This window comes from Stenella coeruleoalba (genome assembly GCF_951394435.1).
Source record: "Stenella coeruleoalba genome assembly, chromosome: 1".
In the NCBI taxonomy this organism is placed as follows: Eukaryota; Metazoa; Chordata; class Mammalia; order Artiodactyla; family Delphinidae; genus Stenella; species Stenella coeruleoalba.
This window is the reverse complement of record NC_137169.1, coordinates 9,406,621-9,425,019: the sequence shown is the minus strand read 5'-3', so window position 1 is coordinate 9,425,019 and position 18,399 is coordinate 9,406,621. Positions and strand designations below refer to the sequence as shown.

The 18,399-nt window shown below is 44.5% G+C and overlaps 1 protein-coding gene across 6 annotated transcripts in view; it reads right to left on the bottom strand.

Moving 5' to 3' along the window:
• Positions 1-12,700, bottom strand: part of VPS13D (vacuolar protein sorting 13 homolog D) — a 244,855-nt gene extending 232,155 nt beyond the window's left edge. For all 6 annotated transcript variants that reach the window (XM_079912392.1, XM_079912393.1, XM_079912394.1 and 3 more), the window contains exons 1-5: positions 12,480-12,700; positions 8,699-8,867; positions 2,665-2,742; positions 432-622; positions 254-334 (exon numbers count right to left, since the gene is read on the bottom strand). In XM_079912392.1, coding sequence (XP_079768518.1) covers positions 254-334; positions 432-622; positions 2,665-2,742; positions 8,699-8,795 — 447 coding nt within the window. In that variant the 5' untranslated portion in view covers positions 8,796-8,867; positions 12,480-12,700. The remainder of the gene's footprint in view (positions 1-253; positions 335-431; positions 623-2,664; positions 2,743-8,698; positions 8,868-12,479) is intronic.
• Positions 12,701-18,399: the final 5,699 nt, after the last annotated feature.

Genomic DNA, 18,399 nt, shown 5'->3' with positions numbered 1-18,399 from the left:
TATCAATGAAATGAAAACTCCTACTCACACTAACTGAAGCAAGAAAAACCTGTGTCTGCCCAGAGCTGGACTCGCTTTTCAGGTTTTCCCTCTGGCACCGCCTATGAAAAGGCACACATGAGCAATCAGCGCTCTCCGCAGACACCCTGTTATCAGTTAAACCCACAGGAAACAGCAACCACGGACGTGAAATGCACTTAAGCCTGAGCGATCCCTTCTGTGTTCATACTTTATAAAAGCCATTAGGACTTACTTCAATATTCTCCACAATTCTCGTAACTACCGAGGCAGTAACTGAATACCAGTAGGACTCCCCTTTCTGCTGGCGTTCGTTCTACAAAGGAAAGAGCCGGTGTTAGCAGAATCTAGTGCTTCGCTCATTTCAAGTCTCACCACCACCGCTCTCATGGCCAAAAGGATTTCTGCCTTGCCTTCCACTTCTCCTCCAGGGCTTGAAGGAGAGCTTTTTTGCGTTCCCTTTCCAACAGCTTCTCCTTTTCATCATTGAAATCCTGTATTTTTTCAGGGGCTCCAATTAAGTGAAGGCTGGAGATGGAGATCACCCAAGGGTCCACATGGGGGCGATAGAAGGGAATCTGAAGGGTTACCTTCCCAATTAAGCCTGCGAAAAGGAAAGTCTTGTTAACTGTCTGCACACATTTTTTTTTTTTTGCACACATTTTTAAATTCTATTTTTCTGTATTCTAGTTTTCTTTAAGGAGTATTATTACCATTTACTTTTTAATTTAAGAAAACAAGTAGCAAGTTTTCGTACATGTGAAACAAACATTAGTGGGCTGAGATCTGTAAGAACGAGGCATAATAAAGCAGAAGATGGAAAAAGGTCAGTGTAACCTTTTCACATCTAATGCAACATCTCCCTCTGGAAAATACCTCTTCCCCAACAGGACTACATCGTAAACTTCCCTGGGGTGTCTTTTCTTCCCATGGCACCTGTACTAGACCATGGGCACACACTCATCTCTTGTTCATTATTAATTAGCTGGTTGATAGGTACTTATTGGGAGTTATCAGACTCAGCAATATGCCCAATCTTGAACACAGCAACCGAAACGTAGGTCACGTTGCAGTGGTACTCTATCGAGAAAGAATTCTGATTCTTCATGAGAACTCAGGCTGATGGGAAAGCTATAAATGGCCTGGTAGAATTGTGACACTTATTTCCCAAGTTCTACCATTTCTCAAAGATCCACACAGCCCAACTAACAGTCTACCTCTGAAAGCAACACATGTTATCAGACTGTTATCATTATTGTCTAAGATCTAGAATTCGAGCAGGATCGATGTGTTATATTTAAGATAACAGAGTATCATTAACACCAAATGATCAACTGTGTAATCCAGTAACAGATGAAGAAATCTTACAACAAATAATGAAAAAATATTTTAATTTTGACTTTAGAAAAATGAAAGTAAGTTTTTTACATTTAATAAAATTTATATTATAACTGAAACCATACACCAATTTTCACAACAAAGAATTTTAACAATAATTAGTGTACAGTTGCAATTCTAACCTAAATTAATTGGGAGGACACTTATATGACAGCAAAATATAATTTCTGTTACATTTTATTTTTGCATAAAAAGCATAAAAAGGGTCACTTTTGCCAAAATATTAGAAAACATCAATTTTCCCTAAGAGCCTCTCTTAATCCTTTGATAGTCAAATAAGAACTCTCTTGGAAGTATCCACTGTTTCATCATTCTTGAGAGTTTCTTTCAGATTCTAACTTGTCAGTGCCTTTGCTTGTGATTCAGGCAGTTCACCTATGACCTGAATTGACTTCAAGAAAGCCTAAATCTCTTGCAAGATTTCTATTTTATTTCACCTAGCAACTGATTTGCATTGTACTTGCACTTTATTGTAACATAAGTACCCTCAAAATAAGGGAAAGACTGACTGATATCAACAGGTTTGTTCAATGATGAGCAGTGTCTAAAGAGGGACTAATTTTATAAGTGGTCACTTAATACAGAATATTTTTATTCCGTGATAATTCTTGTTTCCTTACCAAACCTAGTAACTGCAAGACTCCGATAATAATTGCAAACATCAACTGAGTGTGCCGGGCACTGTTCTAGTCATTTTAATGCAATAACTCAGGTATTCCTCTCAACAAACCTATGATATAGCTACTAGTATTATCCCATCCTAAGATGAGGATACACTCACAGAGTGGTTAGGGAACCTCCCCAAGGTCACACAGCCAGAAAATGGCAGATATGGAATAGAAACGCAAGCATACAGTTCCAGAGCCCACCTTTCATTCAATAGAGTAAACTGTCTCTTAGTAATATGAATTCTCTGAAAATAAGAACCCCCTGTAACTAGGATGGAAGTTCTCAGACTTTAGTAAACATAAGAATCACCTGGGGTGCTTATTAAAGATGCAGGTTCAACAACACTCCCTCAGAGACTCTGATTCAGTAAGTCTGGGGGCCACCTGACCTCCCCACCACCACCCCCAAGATCATCCTGATACTAATGGCCTAGAGACCACACTTGAAGACTGATCTAAACTCTATCCTTCCAACCCTGCCTCTTCCTGGTCCAACAGAGCCAAACTCAAGGGCTCTCAGTTTTCACATCCCAATCGATAAAAGACTCAAAACTGCCTCCCACTCCCTTGTTCCACATACCAGCTTTGACTTCAAATGGTAATTCCAGTTCTTTCAAGGCATCTTTCTTTAAAGGCAAGTTTTCTAATTCAACAGCACCTAAAAAATAAAAATACCATAACATGTTCATCCAACAAATGCAGCAGTTGCCTGTTGTGTGCAAATCAATGAAGGGTAAAGGGAGAGTTTCACATCTAGACCCAGGCTATACCAATGTGCATTCTCTGTACTAATTTCCCGACCAGCCCACTGACATGTAAATAACAGCTGAAGCTTACCAGCAGATGAAGGATTTAGGCAGGGATCTAACTCTAATGAGCCAGATAGTAAATATCTCAGGACTTATCGTGTCTACTGTATATTCTCCTTTTGTTTTGTTTCTTTACAAGCCTTTAAAAATGGAAAAGCCATTCTCAGCTAGCAAGGGGATCTGGCCAGTTGGCCGGTTTACAGACCCCTAGTTTAGGCTACTATTCCACCAGAGGACCATTAACATCTGAATCACCTAGGATGAAATGCAGGCTCCTGGGTCTGAAACAGAAATTTGCAATTTTTAACAAGCTCTCCTTACCCACCGCCCTCCCCCTCCCCCAAAATGGGTGTATTCCATACCACATCAGAGAGCCCCTGTAAAGTTGGTCATCAAGAGGAATTTATACTCTCTCCTCTGGAGAGCCCCCTCTGCAGGTTCTCCTCTGCACCCTCACTCGCAGGTGTAATAACCAGTCAGAGAGCAAAGGCATGAACAGGACCACCGCTGAAGGTCCTTTTCAGACCCAGTTTCTATAATTACTTAAATCCAAAAGCACAAGATGACTCCAAAGCGGACTGAAGGATTAGTCACAAGGGTGCAGCTAGATCTCTCTCTCTCCCAGCTATGGAAATCAACCCTTTACACATACTGGGTTGGCCAAAAAGTGCATTGGGGTTTTTATGGAAAAACCCGAATGCACTTTTTGGCCAACCCAGTACATACTGATCCCTCCCCTGCGCCTAAGGCACTGTGCTGGCCACTGGGAATAAAAACAAAGGCAGGCAGGGTCCCCATCTCCAAAATGCTGGGGAAACAGCCGTTTTATAAAGTTGTTCATTTGTGCAACACAAGTCAATTTCTGAGTCACTTAAATCTGTCTGAAATGTACTCTCAAGAACAGGGAGTACAGACAACCACCACCCAGCAACCATTAACTGGTAAGAGAACCCAGAAGAAAGGAGAGCAAGTCTTTTCCTCCAAAGACACACTAATACAAGAAACTTAATTATTTTCCCCTTTGAATGATTAAGACTTGTGCATTGGCATCTAAAGAAGTATTCAAAGCTAGCATTTTGGCAGATTCTGAACAAATGCACCCAACTTATTTTTCAGACTTTTGCAAGAACATCTATTCACATGGGGCTCCACTTACCTTAAGACTTAACGAAAGGAGAAGCTAATAATCCCAGAGAGCCCAGAAACAACCCTATATCCACACTTGGGGAGAAAATGAGCATAAGGGGGAAAAAACATGAGACACATTCCTTATCAGTTGAAACCGACTTAAAGGGAGGAAAGTATATAACTTCTGAAGAGCAACATTTGCAATCTGAATCATTCGCCCTATTTTTCAATACCCAAATCTGTCACAAAGGCAGACGGCCCCAGGTTTCCATGGCTGCTGTACAGAGTGGAGAAGTGGAAAGAACTGCAGGCAATCCATTCAATGAAAAATTAAAGAAGCTGAAGCACAGACAGCAAAGGAGGTGGTCTAGAAAGGAGAGGACACACAGAAAAGAATGAGGAGAAATGGCAGCCTATAGCAAGTCAAAAACAAGGGAATCAGGGACTTCCCTGGTGGCCCAGTGGGTAAGACTCCGCACTCCCAATGCAGGGGGCCCGGGTTCGATCTCTGGTCGGGGAATTAGATCCCGCATGCATGCTGCAACTAAGAGTCTTCATGCCACAACTAAGAAGTCCACATGCCACAACTGAAAAAAAAAAAGATCCCATGTGCCGCAACTAAGACCCAGCACAGCCAAAAATCAATAAATAAAAATAAATATTTTTTTAAAAAGAGTAATCAGGCAAAACACAGATCAAAGGCTTCCTACTTCCCCACCCACTCATATGTACCCACAACTGGCCCTGCTGGAAAAGGTCCCTCCAAGGGACCAGGCCACAAAGCACCCAGCATAGGTGAGCACCTTATAGATAATAATGTTTGTTGATTTCCAGACAGATAATTTGCAGACTTATTTATGGATGGCTCTCTCATCCAAAAATTCCTCACCTCAGATTAACAAGAAATCTAGTCACTAGCTGGGGTGAATTTAGAGTAATACCTAATGACTACTCAATCTTCCTTCCTCAGCTCTAGGGAAGCCAACCTAATTTAAAGGGCCAACCTGAGGTTCAGAGCTTATTTAAAAAAAAAAAAAAAAAAAAAGGAGGGGGAATCTAAATGTATGCCCATGGCCCAGAGTTCAGACTCCTTGAACCAGCACTGGCAGCCGCTATCTTCTGGCCCCAAACCATCCCAAAGACACCCTGCAGGTTTCAGCCTTCCGCCTCTGCTCACACGCCTCATTCTGCCTGGAATGTGGTCACCCAGCCTGGGCCATCTATCAAAATCCTGAAGACCCACTCAAAGCCACCCCCAGAATAGCCTTCTCAGGGTCCTCCAGACAAGAAGAATGACTCCCCTCCCACTGCATTATGCCTGTATCTCTAGTATAACAACATAATACATACTGCCTTGTATTACTGTACACTTATTTCTGTCTCCAGGACTGGTTAATGGCTCTCTGAGGGCAGGGATTATAGAGGTGGAGCTGGGATGATGATGATGACAATGACCATGATGATGATGACGATGAGGAGGAGGAGGAGGGAGGGGGAGGAGGAGGGAGGAGGAAGAGGAGGGGGAGGGAGGAGGGAGAGGAGGGGAGGAGGGGGAGAAGGGGGAGGAGGAGGGAAGGAGGAGGAGGGAAGGAGGAGGGAGGAGGAGGGGGAAGGGAGGGGGAGGAGGAGGGGGAAGGGAGGGGGAGGAGGAGGGGGAAGGGAGGGGGAGGAGGAGGGGGGAGGAGGAGGAGGGAGGGGAGGAGGAGCGGGAGGAGGAGGAAGATGAGGATGGCTATCATTCAGTGAGATCTTACTATGTCCCAAGCATTTCATATGCATTTCTTCATTTGATCCTCACAAAAATATGAGGAAATACTATTATTTTCTTCATTTTTAAGGTAAGAAAAATGAGCTTAAAGGATAAGCAGTCTGCTTAAAAATCACAGATCTGGTCAGTGGTAGTACTAGAGTTCATACCAGACCTGTGTGATCTCTGGCAGCAAGAGGGACAGAGGATGAAGAGGAGGCTTCCGTAACTTGCTCACAGTCACAAACAGCTGTTAAGTGGTGAAACCAGGGTTAGACCCTATGCCTGAGCTCCAAGTATTTTCTTCTGTCTCCCCGTTTTGTATCATTCCATAACAGAGCCTTACCCAAAGCAGGTGCTCAGTGAAAGTCTGTCGAATGACTGAACAAATGAAATGTTATACAAGTCCTATCTCTGTCCTTCCACTACTCATATGCTACTTTGCATTTTTATTGCTTTTAGCATGTGTGCACAATCTACCCTTGAAGTCCAACCCACCAGCTAATCACATGTTGCTGGTTGTATGATGATGATGACTAACATTGACGGAGGACCAAGAACAGTTCTAAGCTCTTTGAACCTACATTAATGTGTTTAGTTCTTAGAACCTTATGAGATAGTTAATATTACCTCCAACTTGCAGAAAGGGAGACTAAAGCAATTTTAATATTTAATTTTCTATTTAATTCTTAGTAGAATTTGAGTAATTTAGTACTAAGGGTGTAATGTACAACATGATAAATATAGTTAACATATATGTTATATATGAAAGTTGAAAGTAAATCCTAAGAGTTCTCATCACAAGAAAAAATGTTTTTTCTATTTCTTTAATTTTGTATCTGTATGAGATGATGGATGTTCACTAAACTTACTGTGATAATCATTTCATGATGTATGTAAGTCGAACCATTATACTGTATACCTTAAACTTACACAGTGCTCTATATCAACTATATCTCAATAAAACTGTCAGAAGAAGAAAAAAAGAATTTGAGTAATTTGCCCAAGTTACTGGTAAATGGAGGAACTGGGATTCAAACCCAGTCTGGCTACAAAATCTATACCCTTGACCACTATTTCAGTCGCCTTTGCATCTTCCAAAGCATCTGTAAATATTTGCACACAGACTGAAATAATATTCTTATTCCTATCTAGTACCCTCTGCCCCCAAACACTGCTTAACTATGTCATCAAGATCAACAAAAAGTGTCAACTCCTTTACAAGCCATTCTCTCAGTGCATTGCAATGCTCTAAAACTTTTCTGGCCAAGCATCGTGGTGTGCTTTGGAGCCATAAGGACGGAGTACCTAACTGACACAAGTTTTGAAAGAAAAAGCATTTTTCTATTCTGCAGAGAAACATTCCTCAAATTCCACAGGTTCATTAAAAGCCATAGAGAAGAATTTTTAAGAAAAGATAAGCACAGAAAAGCAGTAGAAAGCTTCAGAGATACACACAGCTGTCCTTACAAGATATGTTCTGTCTAAAATTGCTGAGATTAGAAATCTATTATTAGTATAGACTCCATGATTTGTCAGGTACCACAAATTTCTATTTATTCATTTCTTTAACAAAGATCCTTCTTCTTACCATACCACTCTTGAGAAAGCCAGCTCTGTTATTAGCAATGTTGTTGCTAATAACAATGTTGCTCCTTCTAGGCCCTGTTACCTGCCCTGTACAACCTGGTTAGCTTCACAGTGTGTCTGAGAACTTCAATAAGTGACCAAAGAGGTGAACCTGACACTATTATTGCACTTTAAACACAGCCCCGCCCTGACAATTGGTCACTTTCACTTTCCACTCAGCAGCTGCCTTCTAGGAAAGGGCAGAAGGAAAAGCCGAAGAACAGGAAAGAACCCACTTCTGTTTCCAAAGAAAGGAAGGGAGCAGGGAGGTGCAACCGTGCTAGCTCGCCACCGCCTATTGCTGCTGTGATCGCTCCACTGGTTTAGGTGGGTCAGAAAACCCCGGAGAATGCTGCTTCTGGGAAGAGAAAATCACTGCACCCTGTGCTCATACTATACACACATCTGTATCACTGCTAGCCCCACTAACCTGCCCTGGTCCACTTGCCAAAACTCATACTCCCAGGAAGCCCAGAAGGTTTCCACTATATCTGAGGCCTCCTTTCCTCTTTCTATGATTCTACATGTTTGCAAACTGACTTTATCTTCTTTCTCTAGATTTGTTAAAGGGTTCCACTTTGAGTTGAGCAAACAGAACTTAAATTAAAACAAGGAGAAGGAGAAGAAAGCCGCTTTCCAATCCCCACATCAAACCACTGGGCTGCATTTACACAGTATAGACCTGTAAAGGCTAAAATGTCTCAAGCTTTAGGTACGTTACTACTCAGCAAGACAAGAACTCAGAAATTCTGTTGGAAGACCCCACAGTAACGTATTTTAAAACTTCTACTGGGTGTCTATTACACACCAGCAGGATAGGAGCTTCAATGGTCACTCCGCTTGATCCTTTCAGCGATGCTGTAAAGGTACATTACCCTCTTTCTCTAAAGAAACCGAGGCTCAGAATTTCAGTGACTTGTTCATGTAGCTAACAAGTAACACAGCAGGATTTGAAGCCGAAGCCAATGCCATTGTCACTACATCCTGGCTGCCTCCACAAAGCTTCATAAAACTAAAAAATTAACTGGGGTAAAGCACAGTCGCCAGTAGCATGGTTTTCTTTTTTATTTTCCTTTTAATATTTAACAGTCCCCTAAAACCTACAACAATCCAGCTATATACTTGTTACCCTGTAATAATAATCAGTGTCATGTGGAAGAACATTATTTCCTTTTACACATATTTAATACAAAGCCATCTGTCCATCGGGGTTTATTACTCTCAATACAACAAAAAGAACATAAAAAATAGAAATGCAATCTGCAAAGCATACTTCACCAAAAAGAGATACATGCACTCACCTTTCAGAAGCGCAACGGACAGCTGATCAGTGTTCAGGTTATTGACATATTTCCCTAGATAGGTATTGAGAACCCAGGCTACAAGACCTTCCAACATGACTATATCCTCAAGACAAGGTGTTTAAAACTCATGGATCATTATTTCTCTCTCTCATGGTCACAGAAGAATCTATGAAAGAAAAAAAAAAGGAAATGAACAGAAAAACCTGACAGTTTTTCCAAGCTGATATCCTACTCTACCTGCCCTGAAGGTGGCTGGATGCAAATCACAGATTTAAGAAAAGATGGGGTGACCAATGTTCACTGCACCACTGTTTACAATAGCCAAGACATGGAAGCACCCTAAGTGTCCATCAACAGATGAATGGATAAAGAAGGTGTGGTGTATGTGTATATATATATATATATATATATATATATATATATACACACACACACACACACACACACACACACATATATATAATGGAATACTACTCAGCCATAAAAAAGAAGGAAATATTATTTGTAGCAACATGCATGGACCTAGAGACTATCAAACTAAGTGAAGTCAGACAGAGAAAGACAAATATTATATGATATCGTTTATATGTGAAATCTGAAAAATAATATAAATGAATCTATATACAAAAGAGAAACAGACTCACAGACATAGAAAACGAACTTATGGTTACTAAAGGGGGAAGAGGGGAGGGATAAATTAGGAGTATGGGATTAACAGACACACTAAGATATATAAAATAGATAAGCAACAAGGGTTTACTGCATAACACAGGGAAGAATATTCAATATTGTATAATAACCTATAATAGAAAATAATCTGAAATATACATAACTGAATCACTTTGCTGTATACCTGAAACTACCACAATATTGTAAATCAACTATACTTCAATTTAAAAAAAAAAAAAAGATGGGATGAAAAGCACTATACGATGCCCCCACCAGTAAATGGAGGGCCAAACCAATACATCTGCATTTTGATGCAGCTGCAAGGGATAGTCACTTATAAATTTACCAAAAATTACCTACAATTCAAAGTTGTGTATCTTTTCGATGTAACTGATTGTTAAACTGCTTGCTTTTGGTGACTGACCTGGGGACTAGACTGTCCTGATCAGAGGTTCTCATCCAGATGTGATATAGCAATGTCTAGAGACATTTTTGAATATCACGACTGGGGGGATTGCTACTGGTACCTTGTGAGAAGAGACCATGGAGGCTGCTAAACCTCCTACAATGCACGAGGTAGCCCCCCGCAGCAATGAATTTTCCAGCCCCAAATGCCAATAGTACCAAGGTTGAGAAACCCTCTCCTAGATTAAGGCAAAAATGGCCTAAGAGATTGCATCAATAAACTTCATATTCTGCACCGATCCTCTTTAAGCCTTCCCGAAATCAATTTTGCAAACCTCTTCATCAGGCTCATTCATAAAATGATATAAATGGAAGGAAGACAACAGTGGTTTATCGTTCTTCTTAACTGTCCTGGAGCTGCATTGCTGGTACCTGGACACCAGACAGTGCTGATACAAGGGACCCCCTTAGTCAGTAACTGCAGACAACAGAAATCCTCTGGTTCCAGCTGCAGTATTTACAGTCAGTGCTGATTTACTGCTGTCATTACAATAACTGCTGTTTATTAGCATTACAAAACAGAGATTATTTTTAGTATTCCGTAAAGTTAACATGAGGGAACTTGAGACACCAAAGTTTAAATGGGTTCCAAGACTGCTCAGCTAGTAGATCCTAGTTAGAACTGTGGGCTCCAAATCTTGCTCTGAGCCAAGCATGTCGGACACCAGCCTACCAAGCCTGACGCTCCAGGTTTGCTGTGGCAGGCATCCCACTTGGAACCGGCCCTTTCGGGATCCTTTCCAAGCACTTTGCCCCACCTCCAGTTATTCACCTTAGTGCCAGGAGATACTCTTACCCCAACTGAGAGGCCTCCACCCACCAGAAACCCCCAAACACAAAGCTGTACAAGAGTTAACCTCCAGGAAAAATCTGTTTTTATTTGTCAATAGTGTCCTGCATTTCCACAGAAGATTAACTTTTGTCAACAACGACAGTAAAAACATAAGAAAATAAACAGCATTTGGAAAAATACTAATTTCTTTCCAAAGATCTTTTTTAAAGCTACATTTTTATGTAAAATTAGGAATCTGCTAAAAATTACTGCATACACTTATTTAAAGAAGAGATTACAAGAACAAATTTCTTAAAATAAGAAATGTTTAACAGCCTGAGTAAAGGAAACACTTCTTTCTATAACTTTAAATGAGTAAACCTACAAAAACAAAACATGAACCTGACTAACCTAGTCTTACTATGTAGAGTCCAAACACACTTAGGCAAAGAGCCAAAGTTGGAAAACTCTTTACTTCTGAAGTTGCTGCCATTGATTCTGGTCCTAAGTGCCAACAAACTCTCTCTGGTGCTGTCCACAAGTGCTCTCCTCATAAAGGGAAACAACCGTCAGTTTGCACACAAGATCTGGCCCTACCCTACCTTCCCTGAAGGTGGACGAATGCAAAGCACTGATTAAAAGAAGATGGGGTAAGAAACACTATAAAACGCCCTGTGCAGTAAGTACACTGAGGCCCAAGCTAGACGGCAGCCATTAGCTCTGCTAAGCATCTAGAGCAGGTTTGAGGCCACTTCAAGGATTCCGTTAAGGAATCCGGTGTCAGGAAAGGCCGCCAGACTGGCCAGAATCCCAAAGTGTTTTTACACTCTGGTCCATCAGGGTTTCTAGGCCTGGTACTAACCCCACCTGGCCTCCCCTAATCGGTGGGGCAGGTGACACTGGGGATCAGTGCTCAGCCTACCGGTGGGCAGACAGCCGGCCATGACCTTGAGCCAGGCCCCTCCCTCGAGGAGCGGCTGGAGCCCTGGAGCCCTGAGTAGGAAGGGCTGGCAACAGGACGCGGGAGCGGAGGCGGCGGGGCTGAGGGCTGCCGGCCCTGCGAGCTCGGACATCGGAGGCCGGAGAGGGGCGGAGGCCCGGCAGGAAGGAGACTGCCCAGGAGGCGAGGCTCCTCCAGCCCGCCTGCCGCCCCTCTGCTCTCAGAACCCTAAGCCCGGCTCCAGGGGACCGAGAGCCCACCTCCCAGATACAGCCTGAAAGGAACACAGCCGCGCGTCCCAGCCCCGGAAGGAGGGGCTCAGCCAGGATGTGACCCCGGGAGGCGAGGGATAAAGAGAGGTTTGAGGCCTGATGTCCCATCCCAGAACGAGACCCCAGAAGGCTGGAGAAGGGGATGTTTAAGACCCTCTGGAGCCCTGACTGGAGCCATGTTCTTGGGCATAAGGCAAGGGAGCTCATATCCTGGGCTCCCGCGTGGAGACCGAGGCTCCGGCGGGGAGACGCGGCCTGACACCCCCTCGATCCCAGGGCACCAGGCTGCCCCGACCCGGAAAAGCGTGCGGGTCCGGCGGGGGTTCAAACTCCCCAGAACACGGACGCCGAAGTCCTCGGAGACTCAGGACGCCCGAGCATATGGCGCGGGTGCCCGCAGGGCCTCGGACTCGAGAGTCCCGGTGAGGGCGGGGCGCTCGGGGCCGTCTGGGGCTCGGACACCCCAGGGATCCCCCGAGGAGCTTAGACCGCCGGAGGGCCGGACGCCGGGGTCCCCGGGCTCCCAGCGCAGCGCTCCGCCCGGGCGGGCCGGGGCTTCCAGGTCTGAAACGAAGTCGGAGCGGTCGACCGCAGGTCCACGCCCGCCCTGCGGCCCCCGGCCCTGCTCGCCGCCCGGCGCCGCCCCGCCTCGGCCCGTACCTGTAGGTGTCCCGGGCCGCCCGCCCCAGCCAAGCACTGCGCGGCGCTTCCTCTTCGCAGCTCCTCAATGGCGCTGGCCCGCTGCGCTCAGACCCGCCCCGACCCGACCAATCGAGCGGGCGACGCGCCTGCGCCTGGCCAGCCGAGCGCCGAGTCATCGAGGAGGCGCCCCCTGGCGCCCGCGGCCGCTCCTGCAGGGCTGCCCGCCCCTCCAGGGCTCGCAGGTGCTGGGGCTGAAGCGGTAGAAAGGCCCAAACAGCCCCCCCATTTTACAGCGCGGGGGTAAACCGAGTCCGGGGGAAGGATAATATATAGGACATATTGGCTCAGAAGTATTAGAACCCAGAATTCTTCCGTCTACAACGACCCGCCCGCAATCTGTTCGCCACTTATCAGCCGCAGGAGTCTGTTAAAACATAATTAATACCATGCCACTTTCCTGTTAAAACCTCTTCCGCATTATACTTAAGTTAAAACCCACCTCCTCAGAGAGCCGACACCAAGCTCCTACTGAATTTGTTCCATTCGCATTTCTGCCACTCTTTCCCGGGCCCGCTCTGTCCCAGCATCCTTCAGTTCCTGCCCCGGGACTTTTGCATTTGCATCTCTCTGCTTAGGATGCTTTTACCCTAACTGCTGTCCAATGGGAATATAATGCAAGCCACATAGTACATTTATTTAGTCGGTACATTTTTTACAGGAAAAAGAAAAAGGTGAAATAATAATGCATTTTATTTAATCCAATATGTTCTAAATATTATCATCTCAACCTGTAACCAACAGAAAAAAATTATTAATAAGGTATTTTGGGGTTTTTTATATTAGTTTTTTAAACCTGGTGTGTGTTTTACACTACTGCACATCGTAATACAAACTAGCTACATTTCAAGTGCTCAATAGACTTGTATGACTACAGGGCAGCTCTGGATAATCATACAGGCCACTCCTTGCTTCAAATATTCCATCTCAGAGAGGATTTCTCTGCTGCCATATCTGAAGTTCCCCTCATCCATTACCCTGTTATATTATCTTAACAGAACTTAATGCTGCCTGAGATGAGATCATCTTATTTGTTTATACCTATGTTATCTTTCATCACCCTGAAAGTTCACTGACAGCAGAAATTATGTCTTTTTCACAAATGTTTCCTCAGTACCTAGACATGGCCTAGCACAGAAAAGGCCCAATGCTATGAAAGAATGAACAAATGAACGCCTCATCTTGGATTATCACCAGAAGGGCAGGAAGAACATCTCAGGCTCATAAAAAGTCAGAAGACAAAGGTCACAGGCTGGCAAGGTTGCAAGACTATCTATTTACCATGACATTTATCAGCCCTCATGATGCTAAGCTAATGAAGGTGCTTGTGGGCTGACTCACTCCCAAGCAAGGCCTGAGTTTCTCTGAGGTGGGGGTCAACCCATCAGAATCTCAACACTGGGTCCCCCCAGAAGCTGAGGTTTGGGTGTAAAACCCTAGACTCCACAGAAGGCAGAAGGGAAGGCAGCCATCAGAGCTGAAGGAGCTCAGGGTCCAGATCTTCCAACACAGAGACACCTGACTGTACCTGGAGAGTTTATTTAAAACGCAGATGCCAGGGCACCATTCCTTCAACCAGTATCACTGAGAGTCTTTGGGCCTCGGTCCCTTATCAATCTTAACATACGTTTACCACACAGCCATCCCACTCCCAGGTATTTATGCAAGAGAAATGAAAGCACATGTGCATGCAAAAACTTATACACAAATATTCATAGCAGCTTTATTCATCATAGCCCAAAACAGGAAATAATCAAAATATCCATCAACAGGAGAATGGATAAAGATATTGCAGGGACTTCCCTGGTGGTCCACTGGGTAAGACTGCACACCCCAGTGCAGGGAGTCTGGGCTCAATCCCTGGTCAGGGAACTAGATCCTGCATGCGTGCCGCAACTAAGAAGTCCGCATGCCTCAACTAAGAGTCCGCATGCCACAACTAAAGATCCTGCATGCCGCAACTAAGACCCAGTGCAGCCAAAATAAATAAATAAATAATTTAAATGTTTATAAAAGAAGAAAAGAGATTGCAGTGGACCCATACCGTGGAATACTACTCAGCAGTAAAAAGGAGCAAACTGCTGAGACAGATACTATCTTGGAGGAACCTCAGAAGTATTAGCTTTGTGAAAAAAGCCAGGCCACGCAAGGCCATGTACCATAATGATTTCATTTCTATGCTATTCTAAACTAGAATGGCACAAGCAGACCAGTAGTGGCCAGGGTACAGGGGTGGAGGGAGGGGATTGACTAGGAAGGGACAGGAGGGAACTTTTCAGGGTGATGGAGCTGTTCTGGATCTTGATGGTTGTGATGATCATGAGTCTGTATACAGTTGTCAAAGTTCATTGAAGTGTGCACTTAAAATTGAAATTGTGTTTTCTGTTCATTATTCCTCAATAAAGCTGATATTTAAAAGATCTCCTCCCTCCTGGGACTTACATACCAGCAAGGGAGGAGAGATGGAGAACAAACAAAGTCAGCATAAAATATAGAGTGAACAGGATGGTGATGGGCACTAAAGAGAGAAATAACGCAGGGAAGCAAGGTAGGAAGGAGGACTGTACAGTTTTAGATGGAGGCCTCAGTGGGAAGAACTGGCCCCCAAGGGTTCAAGTTCAGGGAGTCTGCAGGGGGACCCAGCTCCCCAGATGATGGGTTTGGAAATGCAGAGCTGGTCCAAAGCCCTCATTGTACAGAAGGAGAAACTGAGGACTAGGAAGGGGAAGGAACTTAAAGTCATGCAGAGAGACCATAGGACAAGGCAGGACTCTGCTGTGAGCCTGAATCCCTGTCCATAATGGCCTCAGCCTTTCCTGCACCAGCCCACAGCCCTGAGCTTCAATTATTAGAGCAAAATTTATACTCGTTATGGACAAAACAGGGAACAGAGAGGTCAAATGTTGTCCTGGCAGAAGGAAAGGGGTTGTGTTGGCCACAGGGAAGGTCCTCCCATGGTCCCCCACCCATGCTGTGGTCTCCAAAGTTGCAAGTTTCTGACACATAACGGGTGAGGGGCTGCAGGAGATGGGGGATATCCTTAATTACCATCCACCCTAGACTCTGAGATGTATGTTGGCCCAGAAGGGCCAGGTTTTCTGGGGCAGGCAGATTTGAGGGGCCCTGCTCAGTACTCTCCAGTATCAGGCCCCTCCCTACTCGGCCTTCAGATCATCTAGACCAGAGCGGCTGCAGACAGTCAGCCAAAACTGCTAGAGAAATGTTCCTTTTGGCCCACACAAAGCCTTAAAATAATTGAAGTTAAGTTACATTTTAAAAGCTGGAGATCACTTGTGAAAATCTATATCTGGAGCTTCTCTAGAAAACAAAAAAAAGGAAGAATTGGCAATGGTGGAACCCCCAACCTCCCTAGGCTTACATTCATTTGTTTATTCTTTCACCATTTATTGAGCACCTCCTATACCCTAGGCACTCTTCTAAGCACTTGGGGCTACATCACTGAGCAAAACAGACATATTTTTGTCTATAAAAATGCCCTATTGGAGTTTGTATTCTAGCAAGAGGAGCAGATGGTGAGCAATAAATATAACACATGTAAATTATACAATATTTGAGAAGGTGATAAGTACTGTAAGAGTCCCATGGGAGAGGTAGGCATCTTAGGGGAGAGGGAGCTATAATTTTAAATATGAATGAATCAGATCCAGAAGTTTCCACAGCAGCACTGTCCAATAGAAATGCAAGCCACACACATAATTCTAAATTCTCTAGCGTCCACACTAAGTGCAAAGAAACAGGTGAAATTAGTGTTAATATTTTATTTAACCTAACATCTCCAAAATAGTATCATTTCAACATGTAATCAGTATAAAAATTATTACTGAGCTATTTTATATATGTTTTGTACTAAGTCTTCAAAATTCAGTATTTGTATTTGACAGTGCAGGTCCAGAGTCTCTTGAGAAAATGCAGACAGCCTGGGCAGGGGTGGTACTGTCACTCTGTGGGAAGAAGGACAAAGCACAGACCATAGCTCAGGGGTCAGCCCCATCATCTTACAGAGGGATTCTGAGCTCCAGAGAGGGACAGTGGCTACTCCAAGTTCACACAGCAGGTTATGGGTGGAGCTAAGGTACAGTCGCAGGACTCTTAACCTTTAGGTTTGCCCTGAGCAAACGCCCAGCTTTCCAGATGCTGCCCTGGTTTCTGGTTTCTGAATATAGAGCTCCAGGTGGAGCAGAGAAGTCCCCAGAGAGAGAGAAAATTCTACAGAGCTGGTTATCAGGAGCCTCCCACAGTAAACAGACTGTCCACCCAACTCAACTCCTTAGATGAGTATCAAGCCCAGACGGTCCTGCCTTCCTCTGCACGGCAGAGATAATGGGTACCTTGCCTATCTCCCGGAGCAATTATGGAGATAAAATAACCGAAGCTCGGTTTCGCAACTCTTAGAGCAGGCAATGCTCAGATCTCTCCCATGATGTGGGAAATAAATCCCAACATCCTTCCCCTGGCTTCTGAAGACACCCTCTTGACCTCATGTCCTGTCCCTGGGGTTCCAAGGCTGTCCCACCCTCCCTTTACCAAGGCCTCTGCTCAAATACCAGCTCCTCAGAGAAGCCTTCCTGAACTCCCCTTGCAAACCAGCAATACCCCCACTCCCGTCTGTCCCCTTACGTTGCTTTATTTTTCTTCTTAGCACTCACCACGGGCATAGTCTACACATATTTTTTCACACAGTCCCTCCTAGCATGCCAGCTCCAGCTGGCATTCTGTTGCATCCCCAGGACCACCCCCCCCCAACACACAAAAATAGCCACTTATATTTACTGAACACTTACTATGTGTCAGGCACAATTCCAAGTATTTCACAGATAGTAGTTCATGCATTAATCCCTTACTCTGAGGGACGTAATATTTTAACCTCATTTTAGAGATAAGGAGAGTGAGGCACAGAGAAGGTCATTAGCTTGCCTGAGGTCACACAGACAGAAGGTGGTGGAGCCAGGATTCACACCTGGAAAGTGGACTTGAAGGCCCACAACTCTTGACTTCTGTGCTAATCCATCAGTGCCCCATAACAACGATGCCTGAATGCAGACTAGATGAAGAGGAATCCACAGTTGCTTGCTCCCATCTGTGCTGGCCTCTACCTCATTGAAACCACTTGTTCTGTCTCAGTTAAAGAAAAGAAAGAAGCAGGAGGGTCTTCAACTGGCCCATTTTGACTGGTTCACCCATCAGGCAGGTGGCTGCCTTCAGTTACTCCAAATTTACCCACTGTGATATTGTGATTTATAATAAGAAGTATATATTTGACCTTCATCCTCCATTCCTGGCTCACAACTCTTAAAAAACCTTTGGAATTTCCCAAGTGATGAGAGCAATGGAACATCTTTTGTTCAAATATTTGTCCTTGGGTCCTCATTTCTGAAATAGCTCCAGAGCCATAAAGGCAAAACCAGTGTCTTATTATTCATATCAAACCCCTTTCAGTCACACCTAAGTTTATGTTAATAGGTGGCTTCTGGAAAGCCCCTAAGGATGAGGGCTGGTTGCCAGGGGAATGAACCCCCTGGTTGCCAGGGGAATGATTAGAGGGTTGGAACTTTCCACCTCAGCCCCTTACCTCTGGGTTGGGAAGAGGGGCTGGAGGTTGAGTCAATCACCAATGGCCAGTGATTCAATCAAGCATGCCTATTAATGAAGCCTCCCTAAAACCCCAAAAGGACGGGGTTCAGAAAGCGTCCAGCTGAACAAGTGGATGTGCTGGGAGGGTGGTGCACCCAGAAGGAGCACGCAAGCCCCGGCCCCTTCTCACATAAACGTTGCCCTTTGCATCTCTTCTGTCTGGCTCTTCCTGACTCTGAGCTGTATCCTTTGTAATAAGCTGGTAGCCTAATAAGTAAACTGTTTTCTT